At 45.5% G+C, this 26039-nt stretch overlaps 1 protein-coding gene across 1 annotated transcript in view; it reads left to right on the forward strand.

Moving 5' to 3' along the window:
* The window catches only part of apba2b (amyloid beta (A4) precursor protein-binding, family A, member 2b), a gene marked incomplete at both ends in the record, with an annotated part of 110469 nt that overhangs the window by 66508 nt on the left and 17922 nt on the right, over nucleotides 1–26039 (forward strand). Inside the window, 2 exons of the mRNA XM_084308183.1 lie at nucleotides 20478–20564; nucleotides 24851–25036. Coding sequence (XP_084164309.1) covers nucleotides 20478–20564; nucleotides 24851–25036 — 273 coding nt within the window. The remainder of the gene's footprint in view (nucleotides 1–20477; nucleotides 20565–24850; nucleotides 25037–26039) is intronic.

Here is a 26039-nt window from a genome sequence, read left to right on the forward strand (position 1 = left end):
TCTTCCTGGGGTCCAAACATTAAAAATACAAACACACACAAAAAATGTAAAATAAAAAAAATACAAAACCACAAACATACTCACAAGAAAACATCACAACAAACAAAACACTATCACAGAGTGATAGTAAAGGGTTAACCTTCTGTAGCGTGGCAGTGAAAGGGTTAATCAGCAGGCCTCATTCCACTGTCGTTCCTCTGTTTGCTTTTCATATTCCGTACGTCCACATCAAGCTCTTACAGACGCGCCAGGCTGTCGACCAGGGGGCACCGTGCCCGCCTGTGGCATCAGCTGCCGGGGTCCATCAAGGCCTCAGTCTCCCTTGCTGCCTTCAAGGACAACCCATTTATTTTACTCTGCCTTCCAATACCAATAGGGCCTGTTTTTTTTTTTTTTTATCTGCCCCTATGTTTAAATTTGTTTGTTATTCATAAAAAAAATATATATATAAACTTTTTTTATTCCTATGTTTTTATTTTATTCATTTTAATGTTTTCATGTTTTAAACCTTTTATTTGATCTTTAATTTTATTTTCCTTCTGCTGTGAAGCACCCTTGCGAGCTCACTGAAAGTTTAAAGTGTGCTATATAAATGAAATCTATTAGACGCTTAGTAAGAAACGTCTCTCTCTGGCTGATTGTTGGATGGGTTTCAGAGGACGCCTCGCAGGAGTAGTAGTCAAGATAACAAATGAGGTGAGAGAGCTCTGTCCTAAGAACCCCGCGCTGCGGAAGATCATAACACTGTTTAATAACTGGAGCTGGGATAGTTATCGTGAGGTGCTCAAGTTCCTTTTTAATTAAAGTCCATTATTGCTCCATATTAGATGTTAATGAACATCAGTGCTGTAACTTATGTGTTTGGCACGGGGCGGTCCATCAGGGCAGCCGGAGAGCCCGGCGGACAGACGGAGCTGGAGAGCTTTTCACAGGGATGATGGGGCTGTTGGCACTTGTCTCTGCATTCCTCGCCCACATCACTGTCAGGCTTCTAACCTCGACCACCATCACTGTCACGCTGCTAACCTCTACCACCATCACTGTCACGCTGCTAACCTCTACCACCATCACTGTCACGCTGCTAACCTCTACCACCATCACTGTCAGGCTGCTAACCTCTACCACCATCACTGTCACGCTGCTAACCTCTACCACCATCACTGTCACGCTGCTAACCTCTACCGCCATCACTGTCAGGCTTCTAACCTCGACCACCATCACTGTCACGCTGCTAACCTCTACCACCATCACTGTCACGCTGCTAACCTCTACCACCATCACTGTCAGGCTTCTAACCTCGACCACCATCACTGTCACGCTGCTAACCTCGACCACCATCACTGTCACGCTGCTAACCTCTACCACCATCACTGTCAGGCTGCTAACCTCTACCACCATCTAAATTTACCAGTGCTAACAGTGCTCCTCCAACCTGTCAGGGGTGTAAAGTACTTGAGTAATTGTACTTCGTTACAATACTTAAGTACTGTTTTGGGGGATTTGTACTTTACTCGAGTATTATTAGGTTTGTATACTTTGTACTTTTACTCCATTACATTTCAGAGAAGAAAAACATACTTTTTACTCCTTACATTTAAAATGCAGACCTACAAAGTACAAAGTACAAATCTCACAGGTCCAACCATTTTAATTAGTATATTTTAATTGTTTATCTGGCCGAACTAACGTTAATGTTATTAATCCTGCGACCGCAGGTAAACAGCCAATCAAATCCCCATCAATGGAAAATGAACCCGCCCATACCCATGCTGATTGGTCCTTGTGCAACACTAGCAAGCCGGGATCTTTGATTAAACACCTGCTATCAGAAGAATAGACAGTCAGATCCGCATTATGCTGTGGTTAATATTGTGATATTATTCAGGGTACTCCAGTATTCTGTCTTTAATATTGTGATATTATTCAGGATAATCCAGTATGCTGTGGTTAATATTGTGATATTATTCAGGATACACCATTCTGTTTTTAATATTGTGATATTATTCATGCTGTGATGTGAATGCCGTCCATGTTAGTTTACCTTCAATGGAGAAGTGCATTAACACTTTAATCGCCATGGGTTAAATTCATAATTTACCATCCCTCGCCAGCTCTATTTGTCTATGGAGAAGTTCCCCTTCTTTGCAGGGCTATAACTTTTTAAATTCTATTGCTACATTGCCATTATTATGGCCCATTCAATGTCCTATATGTATTGTTCAGGGTGTAGCAACGTTAAACTTTTTCATTCACATATTCATACTAAAATATGGTCTAAAGTATAAGTATGTTTTTATCGTTTTCTGCAGCTTTCTTCAGAACGTGATTTATAGCCCTAAATGCATTATATTGATGATCAAATACAGTTTGGTAGGAATCTGTGCGAGATAAAAAGTTTCAACTGGACGTGGTTCTAGACGTTTCTACGCATCATCTGATGATGACCGGATGGGCGGGGGATCGTTTATAATTCCGTGGGCAGCGTTAGATGATTCATCCAGAGTGGGTCATATGTTCATCAGATCAGTTAGTATAGAATACGTTAGAAAATAACGCTGAATCTTACCGTGGCTTCCTCGCGCCGCTGGCAGATGAGCGTGGAACAGATTTTTTTCTATTATGGGATGTAGAAATGCCCGATCCATTTCCAGGTTGTATAATAGTATATACGTCCAAATAACGTTGTTTATTGAGTTAGGGCGAGCGATCTATTATCCAGTGTTTCAAGATGGAGTCGCGGGAGCTATAGCGAGTGGCCGGACCACATTTGGATGAGTACTACCGGTTCAAAGGTTAATATCCGGTTGGCGATCTGCCGATCGGCCACCAGATGGCGCTCTTGAACCGCTAGAGAGTTGAGAGGAGATCAGCAGTGTGTCTCAGGGCTCCGGAAAGGAAATATGATTTCGATGACAGATTTTTGAAATATTGACATCAAAGACGAGTTACGGCGTCTTCGGCAGAATGAGCATGGCTCGGAATGACGTGAAAACTCGTTCCCGGCGATCATAGTGTTAAATAATTTTAATGCAAAACAATTGTCCTCTGTTCTTTCATTTCAGCATTGTCTATCGCAGAACACATTCCATTGTGGGCCGAGTGTCTGCTTGGTTTCATTCCAGCCTTGCCTAAACACCAGCTGATGATTTCACTAATTGGCTCACCTCTTCAACTAACTCACCTGGTGCAATGTATAGTTAAAATGAAAACTTGGCCCACGATGGAATGAGTTTGAGACCCCTGGTCTATCCCTTTCAAAAAAGAAATGTACTTTTACTTTTTAGTACTTAAGTACATTTAAAAGTAGGACTTTTTTACTTTTACTCAAGTGTGTTTTTAGCCAGATACTTTGACTTTTACTTGAGTCAGATTTTGAGACGGTACCTATACTTTCACTTAAGTATAATTTCTGGGTACTTTTTACACCCCTGCAACCTGTTAGTGCTCCCCCAACCTGTTAGTGCTCCTCCAACCTGTTAGTGCTCCCCAACCTGTTAGTGCTCCCCCACCTGTTAGTGCTCCGCTCCCCCAACCTGAAAACGCAAAAAAACGAACGCAAAAAAACTAACGAACTAAAACAAAAACGCAAAAAAACGAACTAAAACGAAAACGCAAAAAAGAAACTGAAAAAAAAAATGAACGAACTAAAACGCAAAAGAACTAACGCAAAAAAACGAACGAACTAAAACAAAAACGCAAAAAAACTAAAGAACTAAAACGAAAACGCAAAAAAAAGAACGAACTTAAACGAAAACGCAAAAAAATTAACTAACTAAAATGAAAACGCAAAAAAAATAACGCAAAAAAACGAACGAACTAAAAAAAAAACGCAAAAAAAACGCAAAAAAACCCATCCACCAACTTGTTAGTGCTCTCCAACCTGTTAACCCAGCTCCTGTCACGCTGCTAACCTCGACCACCATCACTGTCACGCTGCTAACCTCGACCACCATCACTGTCACGCTGCTAACCTCGACCACCATCACTGTCACGCTGCTAACCTCTACCACCATCACTGTCACGCTGCTAACCTCGATCGCCATCACTGTCACGCTGCTAACCTCGACCACCATCACTGTCACGCTGCTAACCTCGACCACCATCACTGTCACGCTGCTAACCTCTACCACCATCACTGTCACGCTGCTAACCTCGACCACCATCACTGTCACGCTGCTAACCTCTACCACCATCACTGTCACGCTGCTAACCTCGACCACCATCACTGTCACGCTGCTAACCTCGACCACCATCACTGTCACGCTGCTAACCTCGACCACCATCACTGTCACGCTGCTAACCTCTACCACCATCACTGTCACGCTGCTAACCTCGACCGCCATCACTGTCACGCTGCTAACCTCGACCACCATCACTGTCACGCTGCTAACCTCTACCACCATCACTGTCACGCTGCTAACCTCTACCACCATCACTGTCACGCTGCTAACCTCTACCACCATCACTGTCACGCTGCTAACCTCTACCACCATCACTGTCACGCTGCTAACCTCTACCACCATCACTGTCACGCTGCTAACCTTGACCACCATCACTGTCAGGCTGCTAACCTCTACCACCATCACTGTCACGCTGCTAACCTCGACCACCATCACTGTCACGCTGCTAACCTCTACCACCATCTAAATTTACCAGTGCTAACAGTGCTCCTCCAACCTGTTAGTGCTCCGCTCGCCCAACCTGAAAACGCAAAAAAACGAACGCAAAAAAACTAACGAACTAAAACAAAAACGCAAAAAAACGAACTAAAACGAAAACGCAAAAAAAAAAATGAAAAAAAAAATGAACGAACTAAAACGCAAAAGAACTAACGCAAAAAAAGGAACGAACTAAAACAAAAACGCAAAAAAACGAAAGAACTAAAACGAAAACGCAAAAAAAAGAACGAACTTAAACGAAAACGCAAAAAAAGAAAGCAAAAAAATGAACTAACTAAAATGAAAACGCAAAAAAACTAACGCAAAAAAACGAACGAACTAAAACAAAAACGCAAAAAAACGAACGAACTAAAACGAAAACGCAAAAAAAGAACGCAAAAAAATTAACGAACTAAAAAAAAAAACGCAAAAAAAACGCAAAAAAACGAACGAAAAAAAAAACACAAAAATTTACGAACTAAAAAAAAATAAAAAAATTAAATGAAAACGCACAAAAAAAACGTCCACCAACCTGTTAGTGCTCTCCAACCTGTTAACCCAGCTCCTGTCACGCTGCTAACCTCTACCACCATCACTGTCACGCTGCTAACCTCGACCACCATCACTGTCACGCTGCTAACCTCTACCACCATCACTGTCACGCTGCTAACCTCGACCACCATCACTGTCAGGCTGCTAACCTCTACCACCATCACTGTCAGGCTGCTAACCTCTACCACCATCACTGTCAGGCTGCTAACCTCGACCACCATCACTGTCACGCTGCTAACCTCTACCACCATCACTGTCACGCTGCTAACCTCTACCACCATCACTGTCACGCTTCTAACCTCGACCACCATCACTGTCACGCTGCTAACCTCTACCACCATCATTGTCAGGCTGCTAACCTCGACCACCATCACTGTCACGCTGCTAACCTCTACCACCATCACTGTCACGCTGCTAACCTCTACCACCATCACTGTCACGCTGCTAACCTCTACCACCATCACTGTCACGCTGCTAACCTCGACCACCATCACTGTCAGGCTGCTAACCTCTACCACCATCACTGTCACGCTGCTAACCTCGACCACCATCACTGTCACGCTGCTAACCTCGACCACCATCACTGTCACGCTGCTAACCTCGACCACCATCACTGTCAGGCTGCTAACCTCTACCACCATCACTGTCAGGCTGCTAACCTCTACCACCATCACTGTCACGCTGCTAACCTTTACCACCATCACTGTCACGCTGCTAACCTCGACCACCATCACTGTCACGCTGCTAACCTCGACCACCATCACTGTCACGCTGCTAACCTCGACCGCCATCACTGTCAGGCTGCTAACCTCGACCACCATCACTGTCACGCTGCTAACCTCTACCACCATCACTGTCACGCTGCTAACCTCTACCACCATCACTGTCACGCTTCTAACCTCTACCACCATCACTGTCACGCTGCTAAGAGGCAGGGGAACTATGTGAGAATGCTGTTCATCGACTACAGCTCAGCATTCAATACCATAGTCCCCTCCAAACTCATAGCCAAGCTCAGGGACCTGGGCTTGAACTATGACCTCTGCCAGTGGGTCTTGGACTTCCTGACGGGCAGACCCCAGGTGGTAAGAGCCGGCAACTGCACCTCCTCATCCATCACGCTCAACATAGGGGCCCCCCAGGGCTGTGTTCTGAGCCCCCTCCTCTACTCCCTGTACACACATGACTGCGTAGCACAGCGGAACAACAACACCATCATCAAATTTGCTGATGACACAGTAGTGGTGGGCCTGATCTCTGCCAACGACGAAAGGGCCTACCTGGAAGAGGTAGAGAACCTGTCACAGTGGTGTCAGGAGAACTGCCTCTCCCTGAACGTCAGCAAAACAAAAGAGATGATTGTGGACTTCAGGAGGTCGGGGGTCAAGGTCTACAGCCCCCTCAGCATCGACGGGGCACCGGTTGAGAGAGTGAACAGTTTCAAGTACCTCGGAGCCCACATATCCGAGGACTTGACATGGACCACACACATTGACAGTGTTGTGAAGAAGGCACGACAACGCCTCTACTTCCTCAGGCGCCTAAGGAAGTTCCAAGTCAGTCAGAAGATCCTTAGGAACTTCTACTCATGTACAATAGAGAGCATCCTGACCGGCAACATCACCTCCTGGTTTGGGAATAGCACTGCACAAGACCGTAGCAGACTACAAAGAGTGACACGTTCAGCCGAACGCACAATTGGAGGGGGGCTTCCCACCCTCCAGAACATTTACAACAAGCGGTGCAAGGGGAAGGCTAAGATAATTATTAAGGACTCGAGCCACCCGAACAACTGCCTCTTTGAACTGCTGCGGTCAGGCAAGCGATACCGGAGTCTTAAGGCGAGCACAGAAAGACTCAGAAGAAGCTTCTATCCCCAGGCCATCAGGCTGCTAAACGAACAATAATTGCTAAACGAACAATAATCACTATGCAACAACCATCAAATGCACACAGCACACACACCCACACGCACACACTCACTCAAACAAACAACACACTGCAGCACCCACTCTCCACACTTTAGATCACACAAACACACTTACACTTTATATTTATTGATAAAGGATTTGCACTACAACTCGTACACCTACTGTGAATTGTACCTAAATTGCACCTCGTCCCATTTCTCCATTTCTGCCTTGCACTGTATAGTATTGTATATTAGTACACTGCACAGTATTGTATATTGTATGGTAACTACGTCTATTCTGCATCGAACATTGTACATATGTCTAAACTGAACACTGTGACCTCATTTTTTTACTTCTAATTTTACTATGTTATTTTATTTCATACTTATCTTGTCTTGCACAGTCTCTGGAGCGCAACAGTAAGAAGCATTTTGTATAAAAGTATTCTGTACTTCTGTATGACAACTATTAAAGAAACTTGAAACTTGAAACTTAACCTCTACCACCATCACTGTCAGACTGCTAACCTCGACCGCCATCACTGTCAGGCTGCTAACCTCGACCACCATCACTGTCACACTGCTAACCTCGACCACCATCACTGTCACGCTGCTAACCTCGACCACCATCACTGTCACGCTGCTAACCTCGACCACCATCACTGTCAGGCTGCTAACCTCTACCACCATCACTGTCACGCTGCTAACCTCGACCACCATCACTGTCACGCTGCTAACCTCTACCACCATCACTGTCAGGCTGCTAACCTCGACCACCATCACTGTCAGGCTGCTAACCTCTACCACCATCACTGTCAGGCTGCTAACCTCGACCACCATCACTGTCACGCTGCTAACCTCTACCACCATCACTGTCAGGCTGCTAACCTCGACCACCATCACTGTCAGGCTGCTAACCTCGACCACCATCACTGTCAGGCTGCTAACCTCTACCACCATCACTGTCAGGCTGCTAACCTCTACCACCATCACTGTCACGCTGCTAACCTCTACCACCATCGCTGTCAGGCTGCTAACCTCTACCACCATCACTGTCACGCTGCTAACCTCTACCACCATCACTGTCACGCTGCTAACCTCGACCACCATCACTGTCAGGCTGCTAACCTCTACCACCATCACTGTCACGCTGCTAACCTCTACCACCATCACTGTCACGCTGCTAACCTCTACCACCATCACTGTCACGCTGCTAACCTCTACCACCATCGCTCCAGTTCAGATGCTGTATATGAAGCAGCACAGGGTCCTGTTGTCCAGTCATGTGTTCCTTTATTGATTAATCCCCTTATTGGGGGAAATTCAGGTGACATAGCGACATGGGGGAGGGGCAGGGGAGGTGGAGGCAGAGAAGATAACCATAGAAATAGTGATGATAGTAATAATAATAAAAATAGAGTGTAACGTACTAATAATCGCATCAATCAATAATAATACTGGCAGAATTCAATCAATAATAATAATAATAATAATAGTAGTAATAATAATAATAATAATAATAATAATAATAATACATGCTACATTGTGGTAGCACACTGCACCAGAGGTCATGCTCTACATTAGAGTGACAGCCACAGCACTGATGGAGGGTGATAATCCTATGGAATAATCTGGTGAGAGAGAGAGAGAGAGAGAGAGAGAGAGAGAGAGAGAGAGAGAGAGAGAGAGATGTAGCTGTCCCTCTGGTCTGCTCATCTACACTGACCTGCTTTCAGCCCATCAGTCTACTCACCCTCACAGAGATAGTTTCCTCTATGAAACCTGCAACCTGCCCCCTTGACACTGTTCCCACTGCTCTCCTGAAACAGGTTTTTCACACAACCGGTCCCAGCATCCTCTCCATTATTAACAGCTCCCTGGCAACTGGTACTGTTCCATCCTGCTTTAAACATGCAGTAGTCCAGCCCCTATTGAAAAAACCAAACCTTGACCCCACCCTGCACAGTAATTACAGGCCCATTTCCAAGCTTCCTTTTCTGTCAAAAATACTTGAAAAGGTTGTTCTGTGCCAATTGTCTCCCTACCTGCACCAGAACAGCATCCTGGAGACATTTCAGTCAGGGTTCAGGACTGGCCATAGCACAGAATCAGCCCTCCTTAAAGTGTCAAATGACCTACTCCTCGCCGCTGACAACCGTGACTGCTCTATTTTAATGCTGCTTGACCTCAGTGCAGCCTTCGACACTGTTGATCACACCATTTTATTAGATCGTCTCCAACATGGGGTTGGTGTCAGTGACACTGCATTAGCATGGTTTTCCTCCTATCTCACAAATAGAAGCTTTGCTGTCAACATCGCCAACTGCTCCTCCCCCTCAACCTCCCTCTCCTGTGGGGTCCCACAAGGGTCCATCCTTGGCCCGATCCTGTTCTCCCTTTACATGCTACCCCTTGGTCCAATCATTCAGAAGCACAACATCTCTTTTCACTGTTATGCTGACGACACACAGCTTTATGTTTCCCTGAAACCCAACAACCAGTCTCTACTTAACAGTCTCATATCCTGCCTGGATGATGTTAAATGTTGGATGGCACAAAACTCTCTACAATTAAATCAAAACAAATCCGAAATAATCCTCTTTGGTCCCCCAGACGCTGTCACCACCCTTACCAACAGCCTTGGCAACCTGTCCTCCCTGGTCAAGCCGTATGTCAAGAACCTAGGTGTCATTTTTGATCCACAATTTAAATTTGACAGACAAGTAAACTCAGTGGTAAAGGCATGTTTTTTCCAACTACGCACCATTGCCAAACTCAAAGCCCTTCTCTCCCCTGCAGACCTTCAGAGAGTCATTCACGCCTTCATTTCATCTAGATTAGACTACTGCAACTCCCTCTATATAGGCATTAACCAGTCTTCCTGTCCCGCTTACAACTGGTACAAAACGCTGCTGCCAGACTGTTGACCGGAACCCGCAAGAGAGACCACATCACCCCTGTCCTTGCCTCCTTCATTGGCTCCCAGTACGCTACAGGATAGATTTTAAGGTTCTCCTATTTGTTTTAAAGCCCTTAATGGTCACACACCCTCCTACATCTCAGACCTCCTATCCCCCTATTCCAACACCAGGTCCCTCAGGTCAGCCGATCAGAGGCTCCTGACAGTCCGGAGGTCTAACCTCAAGCTCAGGGGGGGCCGTGCCTTTGCTGTCGCAGCCCCTGAACTGTGGAACAGCATCCCCACCTCCATTAGGCTCGCCCCCTCGATAGATGCCTTCAAATCGAGGCTCAAAACCCACTTCTACCTACTAGCCTTTCCCGTTCACTGACTCATGCCCTGTTTTTCTATGTGTTTGCCTGTGTGCCCTCCCCATAAAACGGAGTGTGATTGTTGTCTATATGTATCTTATGTATTTATGTATTTACCCTCTGTACAGCACTTTGGTTGACACGCGTCATGTGAAATGTGCTTTATAAATAAATTTGATTGATTGATTGATTGATTGAGAGAGAGAGACTTTAGACGAGGTTAGAAGTCTGAGAACTTACATAGATGATTTCAACTTGACACAAAAACAAATGTAACCCAGCATTCTAAAATGTCAGCTGCTGTGTCTGATATGAGCAAACACTGCACTGCGACAGGAAGTACACTTTATTCTCAGCTGCTGATATGAGCAAACACTGCACTGCGACAGGAAGTACACTTTATTCTCAGCTGCTGATATGAGCAAACACTGCACTGCGACAGGAAGTACACTTTATTCTCAGCTGCTGATATGAGCAAACACTGCACTGCGACAGGAAGTACACTTATTCTCAGCTGCTGATATGAGCAAACACTGCACTGCGACAGGAAGTACACTTTATTCTCAGCTGCTGATATGAGCAAACGCTGCACTGCGACAGGAAGTACACTTTATTCTCAGCTGCTGATATGAGCAAACGCTGACACTGCGACAGGAAGTACACTTTATTCTCAGCTGCTTGATATGAGCAAACACTGCACTGCGACAGGAAGTACACTTTATTCTCAGCTGCTGATATGAGCAAACACTGCACTGCGACAGAAGTACACTTTATTCTCAGCTGCTGATATGAGCAAACACTGCACTGCGACAGGAATTAGACTTTATTCTCAGCTGTTTCCCAGCAACACATAAAATATTTTACTGAAACAGTCTATAAACAACAAGGTCAGAAAATCCATGCGAACCAGCATAAAAACACACGGAAGACGTGAGTTTTCACATCGCACCACTTGAACCTATCTCAAGCCTGCCCTCTTTTCTCGATCCTCCCGTCACAACCGTTGCTTCCCAGAGGGACTCCTACGCGATTGGAGGATCAAGGAAAGAGGGCGGCGCTTGAGACGGCTCAATTACACACTGTGCTGACTGAGTGAAAAAGGGTTTATCCCCCCCCCTCAGTCAGAAATCAAGCCTGTATTGTGAGCTGATCAATAACACTGTGTACGCATCACAAGGACAGATCAATATCTATTGAATATGCTTGCAGTTATTTTCATTGGATTAGGATATTTTCTATGGACTCCATTATCCTATACGAGGGAGGACCTCACATGTAGCCCTGAGCCGAACACTGAGAGGGCGGTTGTGAGGTCTGTGTGTAGGTCAACATGGAGGTCTGTCACACTACCACAGAGAGAGAGAGAGAGAGAGAGAGAGAGAGAGAGAGAGAGAGAGAGAGAGAGTGAGAGAGAGAGAGAGAGAGAGAGAGAGAGAGAGAGAGAGAGAGAGAGAGAGAGAGAGAGAGAGAGAGAGAGAGAGAGGAGAGAGAGAGAGAGGAGAGAGAGGAGAGAGAGAGAGAGATGAGGGGGGAGAGAGAGGGGGGGGGGGGAGAGAGGGGGGAGAGAGGGGGGAGAGAGGGGGGGAGAGAGGGAGAGAGGGGGAGAGAGGGGGGGAGAGAGAGAGAGAGAGAGAGAGGGGGGGGGAGAGAAGAGAGAGAGAGAGAGGGGAGAGGGGGAGGAGGGGGAGAGAGGGAGAGGGGGGGGGAGAGGGAGAGAGCAAGAGAGAGTGAGAGGGGGAGGGGGGGGGAGAGAGACTATTTTACTGAGGGGTGTCATACCATAGACAGACAGACAGACAGACAGACAGACAGACAGACAGACAGACAGACAGACAGACAGACAGACAGACAGACAGACAGACAGACAGACAGACAGACAGACAGACAGACAGACAGACAGACAGACAGACAGACAGACAGACAGACAGACAGACAGACAGATGCCCTCCCCGACCCCCAAGGCACACAAGTCAGCTCTCCCATGGTATTCATATATTCTCCTCGGGTCCAGTCGGACCGTGACTGTAACGCCTTGTTAATAATAATAATAATAATAATAATAATAATATAATAATAATAATAATAATAATAATAATAATAATAATAATAATAATAATAATAATAATAATAATTCAATTATTAGTGCACTCTACATTTGGAAACCAAATCTCAGGGAGCTTACAAAAAAAAAAAAAAAAAAGGCATAAAAACAGAAAAAACAAGGCATGTATAAAAAGGTTCAAACTAAGAGAAGGCTTTTTTGAAGAGGTATGTTCGTTAGACCACAGTGGGGTCTAGGGACCTGCAGGGGAGAGAGAATGTACAAGAGTGATAATAATAATAATAATAATAATAATAATAATAATAATAATAATAATAATAATAATAATAATAATAATAATAATAATAATAATAATAATAATAATAATAATAATAATAATAATAATAATAATAATAATAATAATAATAATAATAATAATAATAATAATAATAATAATAATGCATTTTATTTATAAGGCGCCATTCAAGGCACTCAAGGTCGCCGTACAACAATTTAAAAACAGTTCATTTACAATCACAATCCGTTAAAAAATTAAATCAGACAAAAAATTAAATCAGACATACGCCTGCCTAAACAGGTGGGTTTTGAGGTGGGTTTTAAATTGGATGATGGAGTCAATGTTCCTGATGTCGGGGGGGGGGGGGGGGGGGGGGGGGGGGGAGTTCCAGAGGCGAGGGGCAGAGCGGCTGAAGGCTCTTGACCCCGTGGTGGACAGACGGGCTGGGGGGGGGACGGTCAGGTTGATGGAGGAGGCAGACCTGAGGGACCGGGTGGGAATGTTGATGTGGAGGAGGTCGGACAGGTAATGGAGGGGCGAGGTTGTGGATGGCCTTGAATAGAGTGACTATTGTGATCATAGATTCTACTCTCTCTGTTATCCCCCGACCTGGGGACTAAATCACAGCTACAGTAACAACAACACAGGCAGCTCAGACGTGGCACCCTGGAGGTTCCCTGGCCTATCGGTGTGTCAACTTGACAAGAAACCGCTGGAGATACGCTGCGTTAGATGACAAGTGTTGTTTGTCAGGAGGACACTAACCTCGTTCCCAGTTGTATCTCCTCCGTGAGATAAAGCCTGGTAAAGCACTACGGCCGAAAGTGTCTATGGGGTAGAATTTCCGATGTATGTACTTCCTCTGGAAGCTGCCTCCGAACGGACCAAACCTTTCCCGAATCCTGTCGGCAAACGAGCTATAGAACGTTGTCCCGGTCATGTAGTAAATTCTTCAGGCAAAGCCGTTGCAGTGGCTTAAACGAGGAAATATTGTGCACTTCATACGTTTCTAATAGTTGTTTTGTCGAAACCGGAAAGCCTGTAGCCCAGGGGTGGCCAACCAGTCAGAGACTAAGAGCCACACAAATTACTGTGGTACCACAAAGAGCCACACCATATACCAGCGTTTCTCAACCTTTTTTTTCAGTCACGGCACCCTTCATGTGTTTATAGGTCTCACCCTCTGGCCTCTGAAGTTGCTAATGTCTTTTTTATTTGGGCCTCACAGGGTTAAAAGCAGGGGCGGATTTAGGATTGTAGGAGATCCGGGGCTTAGCCCATATGGGCCCCCTTTTTTTGTTTTTTTTTTATATTTTTAAAAAAAATTTTTTTTTTTTTTGGGCAGGCAAGGGGTGGTTTGGAGGGGGTCACGCACGACCCCCTCCACGACAGATTATTTTTGAATTTAATGAACCTGTACGTGCAATTTCCTGCAATATAGAGCCTTCAATCTTGACCAATAAAGCTGCTCTTTTCACTATAAAACTCAGTTAACCATAACGTTAACATAAGATTTTTTTTTTTTTTTTTTTTATGGATGGAAGAGCCGCACATTGACGGGCAAAGAGCCGCATGCGGCTCGCGAGCCGCGGGTTGGCCACCCCTGCTGTAGCCGGTACTTCCTGTACTTACGTTTACACACTTTAGGAGGCATATCTTGTCCAGCTTAGGAGGACACTGTGCCACGAGGGTCTTTACCAGCCTAGGAGGACACTGTGCCACGAGGGTCTTTACCAGCCTAGGAGGACACTGTGCCACGAGGGTCTTTACCAGCCTAGGAGGACACTGTGCCACAAGGGTCTTTACCAGCCTAGGAGGACACTGTGCCACGAGGGTCTTTACCAGCCTAGGAGGACACTGTGCCACGAGGGTCTTTACCAGCCTAGGAGGACACTGTGCCACGAGGGTCTTTACCAGCCTAGAAGGACACTGTGCCACGAGGGTCTTTACCAGCCTAGGGGGACACTGTGCCACGAGGGTCTTTACCAGCCTAGGAGGACACTGTGCCACGAGGGTCTTTACCAGCCTAGGGGGACACTGTGCCACGAGGGTCTTTACCAGCCTAGGGGGACACTGTGCCGTGAGGGTCTTTACCAGCCTAGGGGGACACTGTGCCGTGAGGGTCTTTACCAGCCTAGGAGGACACTGTGCCACGAGGGTCTTTACCAGCCTAGGGGGACACTGTGCCACGAGGGTCTTTACCAGCCTAGAGGGACACTGTGCCGTGAGGGTCTTTACCAGCCTAGGGGGACACTGTGCCACGAGGGTCTTTACCAGCCTAGGGGGACACTGTGCCACGAGGGTCTTTACCAGCCTAGGAGGACACTGTGCCACGAGGGTCTTTACCAGCCTAGGGGGACACTGTGCCGTGAGGGTCTTTACCAGCCTAGGGGGACACTGTGCCACGAGGGTCTTTACCAGCCTAGGGGGACACTGTGCCACGAGGGTCTTTACCAGCCTAGGGGGACACTGTGCCACGAGGGTCTTTACCAGCCTAGGGGGACACTGTGCCGTGAGGGTCTTTACCAGCCTAGGAGGACACTGTGCCACGAGGGTCTTTACCAGCCTAGGGGGACACTGTGCCACGAGGGTCTTTACCAGCCTAGGGGGACACTGTGCCGTGAGGGTCTTTACCAGCCTAGGGGGACACTGTGCCACGAGGGTCTTTACCAGCCTAGGGGGACACTGTGCCGTGAGGGTCTTTACCAGCCTAGGAGGACACTGTGCCACGAGGGTCTTTACCAGCCTAGGGGGACACTGTGCCACGAGGGTCTTTACCAGCCTAGGGGGACACTGTGCCACGAGGGTCTTTACCAGCCTAGGGGGACACTGTGCCACGAGGGTCTTTACCAGCCTAGGAGGACACTGTGCCACGAGGGTCTTTACCAGCCTAGGAGGACACTGTGCCACGAGGGTCTTTACCAGCCTAGGAGGACACTGTGCCACGAGGGTCTTTACCAGCCTAGGAGGACACTGTGCCACGAGGGTCTTTACCAGCCTAGGGGGACACTGTGCCACGAGGGTCTTTACCAGCCTAGGAGGACACTGTGCCACGAGGGTCTTTACCAGCCTAGGAGGACACTGTGCCACGAGGGTCTTTACCAGCCTAGGAGGACACTGTGCCACGAGGGTCTTTACCAGCCTAGGGGGACACTGTGCCACGAGGGTCTTTACCAGCCTAGGAGGACACTGTGCCACGAGGGTCTTTACCAGCCTAGGAGGACACTGTGCCACGAGGGTCTTTACCAGCCTAGGAGGACACTGTGCCGCGAGGGTCTTTACCAGCCTAGGAGGACACTGTGCCACGAGGGTCTTTACCAGCCTAGGAGGACACTGTGCCACGAGGGTCTTTACCAGCCTAGGAGGACACTGTGCCACGAGGGTCTTTACCAGCCTAGGAGGACACTGTGCCACGAGGGTCTTTACCAGCCTAGGAGGACACTGTGCCGCGAGGGTCTTTACCAGCCTAGGAGGACACTGTGCCACGAGGGTCTTTTGACGACTGGTAAGACCCTCTCTTACCAGTAGATGACAACCTATTTCCAGGTAACGAGTTGTGGTGTCGGTGTGAGATGAAGGAATACACCACTGACAGCCGCCGTAGTCATGCTTTATGTAGTTAAAGGAACACACCAACATTTTGGGAAATTAGCTTACAGTCCAGAGAGAGAGAGAAGAAGATAGATACCAGGTGTCACCTCATCTTTTGCCGTTTGGCAATTTCCACCCTATTATGGTGAAGCGCTTTGAGTATCTAGAAAAGCACTCTATATAAAGGCAAGGATCGTTCATTCATTGAAGAAATAATTGTCACTCTGTAAATGTAATTGCTGTTTTTTTATTTATTTGTTTCTGACAATGAACAAGGCTGTGCCATGGAATCAAATCAAATCAAATCAAATCAAATCAAATGTATCTGTAAGGCCCGACAACACACGTTAATGTCCCCATGGGGCCGGACGACACGTCTTCTTTAAACAGGTCAAGAAGAAACATCACAATAAGTCAAGAACAAAACAAGAACACCATAAAGCCAAAAAAATTAAAATGTAAAATAAATGCAAAATAAATAAATGCAACACTCCCAGAAATAGCCCACGCGAAGGTAAGGGAAAACTCACTCAAACCTAGCAATCATCGTTATCGGTATCACTGGGAGCTGCTGGACTGCCTCTAGGAGCAGAGAACACCAATATAAGCTACATTTCTATCAGCTAAGTTACAGCTTCACTACTGTGTTTTAATTATTGTACTATGTTTTTTAACTGAGGGGTTGTATTTTAATGTATTTATTTGTATGTATTTTAGTGTATTGCAACCTATATTGATTCCTACTGTGTTTTAATTATTGTACTATGTTTTAATTATTGTTGTGCTCATGTCACCTGCCCCAGAGACTACAGTTGAAAATTAGCCAACTTGGCTAAACTGGCATATTTACAGTCAAATGTTTCTTAATATGCACTGTCTCTGTATTTTAAACCAATAAATACAAATACAAATACACTGGCTTCATCTAAACAAAAGATAGGCTGCCTATTATATACCCTAACGAGTGTAATTACTATATTAGGCACATCTTCAAACAAATTGCCCCCCAAATTGATTGCATTGAATTTCATTACAGCCGTGGGGGGGGGGGATGTGTCTGTGTATGAAGAACTATTTACAGTAACACCATCTCGTTTAAAAAATTCATCAGGCGTTTGTTAATTAAGCAAAATCAGACATGATTAGATTAGTCCTCGGAGCGCAGTGATTAGTGGGAGATGTGCGCAAGCCCTGTGACCAGGGGCGGATTTAGGATTGTAGGAGATCCGGGGCTTAGCCCAGATAGTTATTTTTTTATTTTTTTTACTTCGACACCACAATTTTTTACTTATACCACCACCTTGAAAGTGTTAATATGCGTCTTTGTTTACGGTTTGATTATCACTGATACAAAGTAAAATAGTGCAGTGCAATAAAATAGTTAGTAAAATAGAATAAAATAATGCAATAGTGCATTGCAATAAAATAGTTATCATCGTATTTTTTCGGGAGGCCGGTAAGGAGTGCATTACAGTAGTCGAGTCGGCTTAAGATAAAGGCATGGATCTGGTTTTCAGCGTCCTTTTGATTTATAAATGGCCGTACTTTAGCTATGTTTCTAAGGTGGAAGAATTATGTTTTTGTCGACTTGTTGATTGTGATTTAAAGCTTAGGTCTGAGTCTACCATAACACCAAGACTTAACTCACTCAAATACAGTTAGCAGCTGGATAGACCACAAATGGAAATGAGCTTCTGCTAAATCTGGTGCAAACATATTTTCATGTAACAATGATGAATTGTCAAAAAAAAAAAAAAAAAAAAAAAAAAATTATAATAATTATTATTATTTTTTTTGTTTGAAAATAGATTCAGGGCTTTTCAGAAAACATTCGGGGCTTGAGCCCAAGTAGCCACCCCCTAGCCCCGCCCCTGCCTGTGACGCGGTGCGTGTCGTGCCCTGCCTGGCGTGACGACTGCTGGGAGGGGTTAGTACTATATAAGCCTGTTGGCCGCAGCAGAGCCAGCAGCACACACTGTCCGCAGCAGACTCAACCACTGACATTATCCTTATTTATAAGGCTGTCCTTGGACTGCTGCCAACTTACCTACATATGTACATTCTCCAGTTATGGTCTTCGTTCCCGGGGCTTATTTTGTACCAACTGTCCCCCTCGGGTCCGTATTGAACTGGGGGAAAAGGGCGTTCAGATATTTGATTTGATTTGATTTGATTAGCGATCCCCATTAGCTGGTGCCATACGTAGCAACCAGCTAGTCTTCCTGGGGTCCACACACAAAAAAACATACAAAAACAATTATTATTGCAAAAACAAAATAATTAAAAGTCAGTACACACAATGCATAATGAAACTACTGTAACAATTAAGATAGCTAAATCTACTGTAAATGCAGCAGAGGTTTTGAGGCAGGTTATTCCAAAGAGTTAATGCCCTAAAAATAAAAGATCTCCTTAAAGTGTTGGTTTTAGGACCAACTACTGGAACCTCTAGTGTAATGCTCGTGCACAGTATTACTAAAAACAATCTGATTGTGTATAAAAACAGGAGTTTTACTGCTCATGACCAACTTGAACAGCACAAGTATATTAAAAGACAATCTATTTTCAACGTTAAGCCAAGAGAGGTGGGCATGTATACGGCTCACATTAGACCTTAGTGAGCAGCCCAGTACCAACCGTGCTGCCCTGTTCTCTGGGATACCTGCAGATATGCAGCTCCCTCCACCTGGAATCAGCTACAAAACCACCTGAACTTGCATGGAGCTGGTCTCACTGGTTGCTTTAAAAAATAAAAAAATAAAAAACTTCTAAGCGATTATGGAATCCTGCACATCTGGCTGCAGATGTTTTGACTGACTTTAAAGGGTTCTGTGAATTGTCCTTGTTTTTGTTTTAATTGCTATGGGTACGTTTTTTTTTTTTTTAATTGTTTTCGTCTGTAAATGTGGAATTGTAACTGTGCTGCTGCTGCCTATCTTGGCCAGGACGTTCTTGTAAAAGAGATTTTTTTTATTGGTTAAATAAAGGTTAAATAAAAACATTTTAAAACACTGTCTCCACGACCGGTGGTGAACTGGCTCTGTTGTCACGCGGCCCGGACGCGTCTATTCGAAAGGCAACCGGTTTATGCGTTTTGGCGAATCTGATTGGCCACTGACGTTTCTGGTCACGTGACATGTGCGCCCAATCGCGTGACGCGCCCATTTCCGCCTCGACCAGCGGCAAGCTACCTAACGCCTAGTTTATCAACGGTTAAGCTTATAGGCGACTCTTTCGAAGTTGGTTAAGGTTAGAGTTTGGAATCAGGGCTGGTGTTCTATCGCCCTGCTCTAAGACAAACTCTAACCTTAACCAACTTCGAAAGAGTCGCCGCCTATAAGCTTAACCGGTGAAAGAAACAGGCGTCACACGATTGGTGCGACCGGAAACAGCAGTGGCCAATCAGAGCGCAAAAAACGCGAACGCGGAAGCATAAACCGGTTGCCTTTCGAATAGACGCGGCCCGGACAGCTCTCTCTCTCTCTCCATCACTTCTGTCTCACCCTCTCGCTCCCCCCGAGACCGCATGCCTATCTCATGCCCCGCCCTCTTTTCTCGATCCTCCAATCACAACGGTTGCGTCCCTCGTTCCCTCCCTGACAGTGATTTCAGAGGCCATCTAAGGAACGCCAACGTTTTTGGAAATGAGCTTACCGTCTTCTCCAGAGAGAGACAAGAAGATAGATACCAGTTTCCTCTCTGTGTGCGTTCAGTAGAAAGCCATCTAGGCTGCATGTTAGCCTAGCCTAGCCTAGCTTAGCACAATGAATGGAAGCGGACGGTGACGGGTAGCCTATAGGCATTGTCCAACTAACACCTCTCCCGATGGTTTGTGCTTCAACACTTTATAGTGGTCCGGCCGGTGGTAACTGGCCATGTCCGCTTCCATTCATTGTGCTAAGCTAGGCTAACATGCAGCCAGATAGGTTTCTACTGAACGCACACAGAGAGGAAACTGGTATCCATCTTCTGGTCTCTCTCTGGAGAAGACGGTAAGCTAATTTCCCCAAATGTTGGCGTGTTCCTTTAATCACATCTCATGCAGACATCGTGCAGAAACAGGTTCTCGACCGCTGCCGGGCAGACTAGGTTGATAGTGGGTTTTTGTGAGTATTTTGACAGAGCGCCCCCTACTGTCTGTGTGTGTCCCTGCAGAGCCCAGAAGGAGACGCTCACACCCTGACCGAGGTGGACCTGTTCATCTCCACTCAGAGGATCAAAGTCCTCAATGCAGACTCACAGGTGAGTGTCTGTACACACCTACATGTGCAGGCGCACGCGCACACACACACACACACGCGCGCGCACGCGGACATACACACACAGACTCACTTGCTTACCCGCACACGTGCAAGCACACATGCACGCACACGCACGCACACACCATACACACAGACACACACACACACACACACACACAAAAAATTAGAATAAAATAGAATAAAGCATAAAATACGGTCCGGGATATACATTCTGGTATGTATATACATTCTAAAATATTAAATATTAAACTATTCAGCCACAAATATACAGAAATATACAGTAAAATGTACAGTAATAAGAGTAAAAGTGTCCAGGAAGATTTCGCCGGGCTGTACTGTCACCCTGTGCTCAGTGGTGCGGTGATCCTTCTTTCAGCAAAGTCCGTGTGTAGTGGGTGGGAGGGATTCAATGTGATATAGGCGATAACCCATAATAGGTATTCAATACGTGATTCAGATCCAGTCTTTCACTGTGAGCTGCTAGCTGTGCAATAGTGTGAGTGTGTGCGCGTGTGCGTGTGTGTGTGTGTGCGTGTGCGTGTGTGTGTGTGTGTGTGTGTGTGTGTGTGTGTGTGTGTGTGTGTGTGTGTGTGTGTGTGTGTGTGTGTGTGTGTGTGTGTGTGTGTGTGTGTGTGTGTGTGTGTGCGTGCGTGCGTGGGCGTGCGGGCAGCAACCTGGCAGAAACGATGCAGTCTCTCTGCTCTGCTCGGTACTGGTGCTGGCAGTCTCTCTGATCTGCTCGGTACTGGTGCTGGCAGTCTCTCTGCTCGGTACTGGTGCTGGCAGTCTCTCTGCCCGGTACTGGTGCTGGCAGTCTCTCTGCCCGGTACTGGTGCTGGCAGTCTCTCTGCTCTGTACTGGTGCTGGCAGTCTCTCTGCTCTGCTCGGTACTGGTGCTGGCAGTCTCTCTGCTCGGTACTGGTGCTGGCAGTCTCTCTGCCCGGTACTGGTGCTGGCAGTCTCTCTGCCCGGTACTGGTGCTGGCAGTCTCTCTGCCCGGTACTGGTGCTGGCAGTCTCTCTGCCCGGTACTGGTGCTGGCAGTCTCTCTGCCCGGTACTGGTGCTGGCAGTCTTCAGAGGAACAGAGTTTGAGTTTTAACAAGCCGTTATTGTGCAGTTCTAAAAGCATTGGTTCACAGAGGAAACAACAGTCATGGGAGCAACGGGGGCAAAACAAAAGACACTAACTCACTAACTCACTGGCTAGTTCTGTATTTTTCACCCATCCCAATTTAGCCGTTATGCCAATTCCCTTCCTGGTCGTTGCGCGCACTGCCCCACTGTCGGCCTGCGGAGGGTGTGTAGAGCTACCACATGCCTCCTCCGATACATGTGGAGTCAGCCAGCCGCTTCTTTTCACCTGACAGCGAGGAGTCTCACTGGGGGAACGTAACGTGTACGGAGGTTCACGCTATCTCCCCCAGGGCCCTGTTTCTTGTACGTGGTTCAACTAAGTCGATCAAGATGTCATTATCCAGCTTCAGTTAACCCGATGTTTGAAGCCGGGATTTTCCTGTTCCACGAAGGTGGATTCAGTCTCGTTAACTCAAGCCAGACTTGCGACTCAGGCTAAATGCGCGCGGCCGCTTTAGGTGAAAAGCCAGCACGTATCGATGGCAGAGATCCTGATTCTCTAACGGCATTGATTGATTAATTGATTTAAGACTTTATTGACAGATTGCAATACGGCTCAATCGCCTCGCCGACAAGTTAAGTTATCTATAGGCTAATTTTAAGTCCCTCATTACCTCAATCAATCAGATTATATTTCTTTAAACTTGCCTGCTGGATTGAATAATCAAATGAGATCTTGCTAGCGAAAATAATTAGTTAACTGTTATACAGAATTACGATACGGCTCTCTTACCCATTGATTGATGTATAGTCAATCTTTAACTTATCTCCAATGTGGTCTAACGGGTTGTTCTTTTGACTTTCACACAGACGACCGGGGTTCGAGACCCTAGTCGTCTCCTTCTTTTTGCAATATAGGAATAATTCAATTCGGTGCACGTTGAGAGCTATATAAAGAATGACATCCTCAATGCATGTAGATTTATAATATTTTAACTTAAAACCAGGCTACTTTGGCGTATAATCATTAATATTATATTCAAAAAAATCATATTGGAAACACCGGGTTTTGAACCCCGGTCGCTGGGTTGGCAGGCTTGAGCACTACCGCTGCACCACTGTGCCAGATGGGATAAATTCATTGTTTATACATTAATGAACGAGAGACCCGTGTTTAGAATATCCTTTGTTTTGAATGAAGTTTATCTCTTTATCCTCATTCATTAATGTGACGTCAACGGCTCATTCAATTTCTCAAATCCGTCAAACAGCGCATCTCATCAGACATCTTAATCCCAGTTACAATTAAAATAACCACATAATGTGTACATCGCACGAGCGAGCGCCACCGTCGCCACGGTATATATAACGTGCATTATTTAGGACAAAGTGAATTTAGTATCAGCATTTTGGGTCTATTTTACATTTCAAAAGCCCCCTCTGGAAGAATGGAGCACAAAAACGTAATTCAGAATGGTATAATGCAGATCGTAGACTGTGGGAATAGTTTCAGGAAACGGGCTGTCACTTCTTTGCGGGGGCGTGGCGATGGGTCAGGCTAACTTGAACTTAAACTCTGCTTTCGACCAGGCTCAAACTTTTGGATCTGTTGTCATGGTGATTTGGAAAATCCACGTACAGGGAACCGGAAAGTCCGGCTAACTCAGTTATCCAGTTAAAGTTATCCGGCTAACTCAGTTATCCAGGTACAAGAAACAGGGCCCAGATCCCCTCCCTGCTGAACAGGCGCCCCGACCGACCAGTAGGAGTCGCTGTTTACTAAAGACTATACACTACTAAAGACTACAGTACTAAAGACTACACTACTAAATACTACACTACTAAAGACTACACTAAAAATCTGATTTTTCCCCCCCCCCTTTACGAGTAATACACGATCACTTGAGTATAGCATGCGATCAATTGATCTGGATTTGTCTTAAAAATGCCCATCCCTAATGCGGACCAGAGAAAGACTTTCGTCTTGTTTACATCAGGGTCCCCCATTTTCAATTCATAACATTTATGACATACACGACATACAGAGATATACAGTACTGTTACATCCAGACATTTATGACATACAAGATATACAAATATACAGTGCTGTTTATTTACAGACAGCATTTCTAAAAGAGAATATATACATTTGAGGGGGAGGGAACTTGGGGTTGGGCCATGTGTCTTTATGAATGTATACATTTAGGTATAAGTCTACTTAAAACGACCACTCTCTGACAACCATGGTCAGTCTATTGTTTCCTCCACCACCTGTACATTGTATCTGCATAACGCCGCCCGCATCCAAGTTTCCCGACAACATCGGGTCTAGTTTCCTATGAATCAGTACACCAGAAAACAACCTAAATTAACATGTTTTTTCTCTATCAATGCACTGTCTGAGAGAATGAACTTGTTGTGTGTTAACCATCAACCACCTCTGTAGGTCGGCTGGGTAGCGTAGAGACTCTGGGTTCGAATCCAGCGGTACCCCCGGCTTGGTCAGTCGTCCCTATGAACACAATTGCCAGTGTTAGTGGGGGTATGTGTCCTGGTCGTTGCAAAACAGCGACTCCTACTGGTCGGTCGGGCGCCTGTTCAGCAGGGAGGGAATCTTGGGGAAATAGCGCGAACCTCCGCACGCGTTACGTTCCCCCAGTGAGACTCCTCGCTTTCAGGTGAAAAGAAGCGGCCGGCTGACTCCACATGTATCGGAGGAGGCATGTGATAGCTCTACACCCTCCCCAGGCCGACAGTGGGGCAATGCGCGCAACGACCAGGAAGGGAATTGGCATAACGACTAAATTGGGATGGGAGCAAAATACAGAAAAAGTGAGATTTTTTTTTTTGAAAAGTAGGTAAAAGTAGTTTAATAATAATAATAATAATAATAATAATAATAATAATAATAATAATAATAATAATAATAATAATAATAATAATAATAATAATAATAATAATAATAATAATAATAATAATAATAATAATAATAATAATAATAATAATAATAATAATAATAATAATAATGGATTGATTTTATATAGCGCTCTTCGTGACACCCCAGAGACCCCAGAGCGCTTACAGAGTTCATTATTCGTTCATACACAGTCATACCGGTGGTGGTAAGCTACAATTGCAGCCAGAGCTGCCCTGAGGCAGACTCACGGACAGTTTGTTTGCTTTGCTCGCAGGAGACGATGATGGACAACGCGCTGCGCACCATCTCCTACATCGCGGACATTGGGAACATCGTGGTGCTGATGGCGCGGCGCCGCGTGCCGCGCACGGCCTCCCAGGACTGCATCGAGAGCACGCCGGGAGCGCCGGAGGCCAAGAAGCAGTACAAGATGATCTGCCACGTCTTCGAGTCGGAGGACGTAAGTATAATGACGTGACCTTTAACCCTTTCACTGCCACACCACAGGAGGTTAGTAGAGAAGATAAATATAACAGTAGAAGATACCAGTTTCTTCTCTTTGTGCGTTCAGTAGAAAGCTATATGTGGCTGCATGGTAGCCTAGCTTAGCACAATGAATGGAAGCGGACAGGGACGGTTAGCCTTCGGGGGAGAGGTGTTAGTTGGACAATGCCTAGGCTACCCATCACTGTCCGCTTCCATTCATTGTGCTAAGCTAGGCTAACGTGCAGCCGGATAGCTTTCTACTGAACACACAGAGAGGAAACTGGTATCTATCTTCTTGTCTCTCCCTTTTCTCCTACTGTGCGCTATAGGGCCAATTTAATCAACTAATGGTTAAACACTCTATTGAATACCTTAGATACTAAGCAGGGGTGTGATCGGTGGCCACTGCATATCACCCTTGATATTGGATTGGAGTTAATCCTCCACTGCCAATGTAAAATACTATTTCAATTATAGAATAGAATAGAAATACTTTTATTATCCCGTGGGAAATTTGACACTGCAAATCGCTCAACATTTAAACATTTAGACAGGACAGGTCACAAATTAGAATAATAACACAAATCAAATCAAGTTGCCTAGGATACGAGTAGAGTAAAATAGAATAAAATTAAATGAAATAAAATATACAGAAATAAATACAGTAAAAATATACTGAGCATGGGGGAAGCAGTGTAAACAATTTGGTCAATATAATTATAATTTAAATCTAACTAAATGAAATATATATTCCAGTATTCACAGTGTCACAAGGTGCAGTATGCTTCAGGTAGTGTATTGTCCTCCTTGGGTTCCTATAAGTCCTAGATCAATGTCAGTGCTCCCATGTTCCCTTCAAGGGTGAGATATTGTTACTGAATACTGTTTCACGCGGTTGTTAACCAACTCATTATTAACAACATCCACTATAACGTTATTTGGTTGTTAGCTTGGTAACAAGGCAACAGTAACGAGAG

Source organism: Notolepis coatsorum (genome assembly GCF_963971535.1).
Source record: "Notolepis coatsorum genome assembly, chromosome: 2".
Taxonomy (NCBI): Eukaryota; Metazoa; Chordata; class Actinopteri; order Aulopiformes; family Paralepididae; genus Notolepis; species Notolepis coatsorum.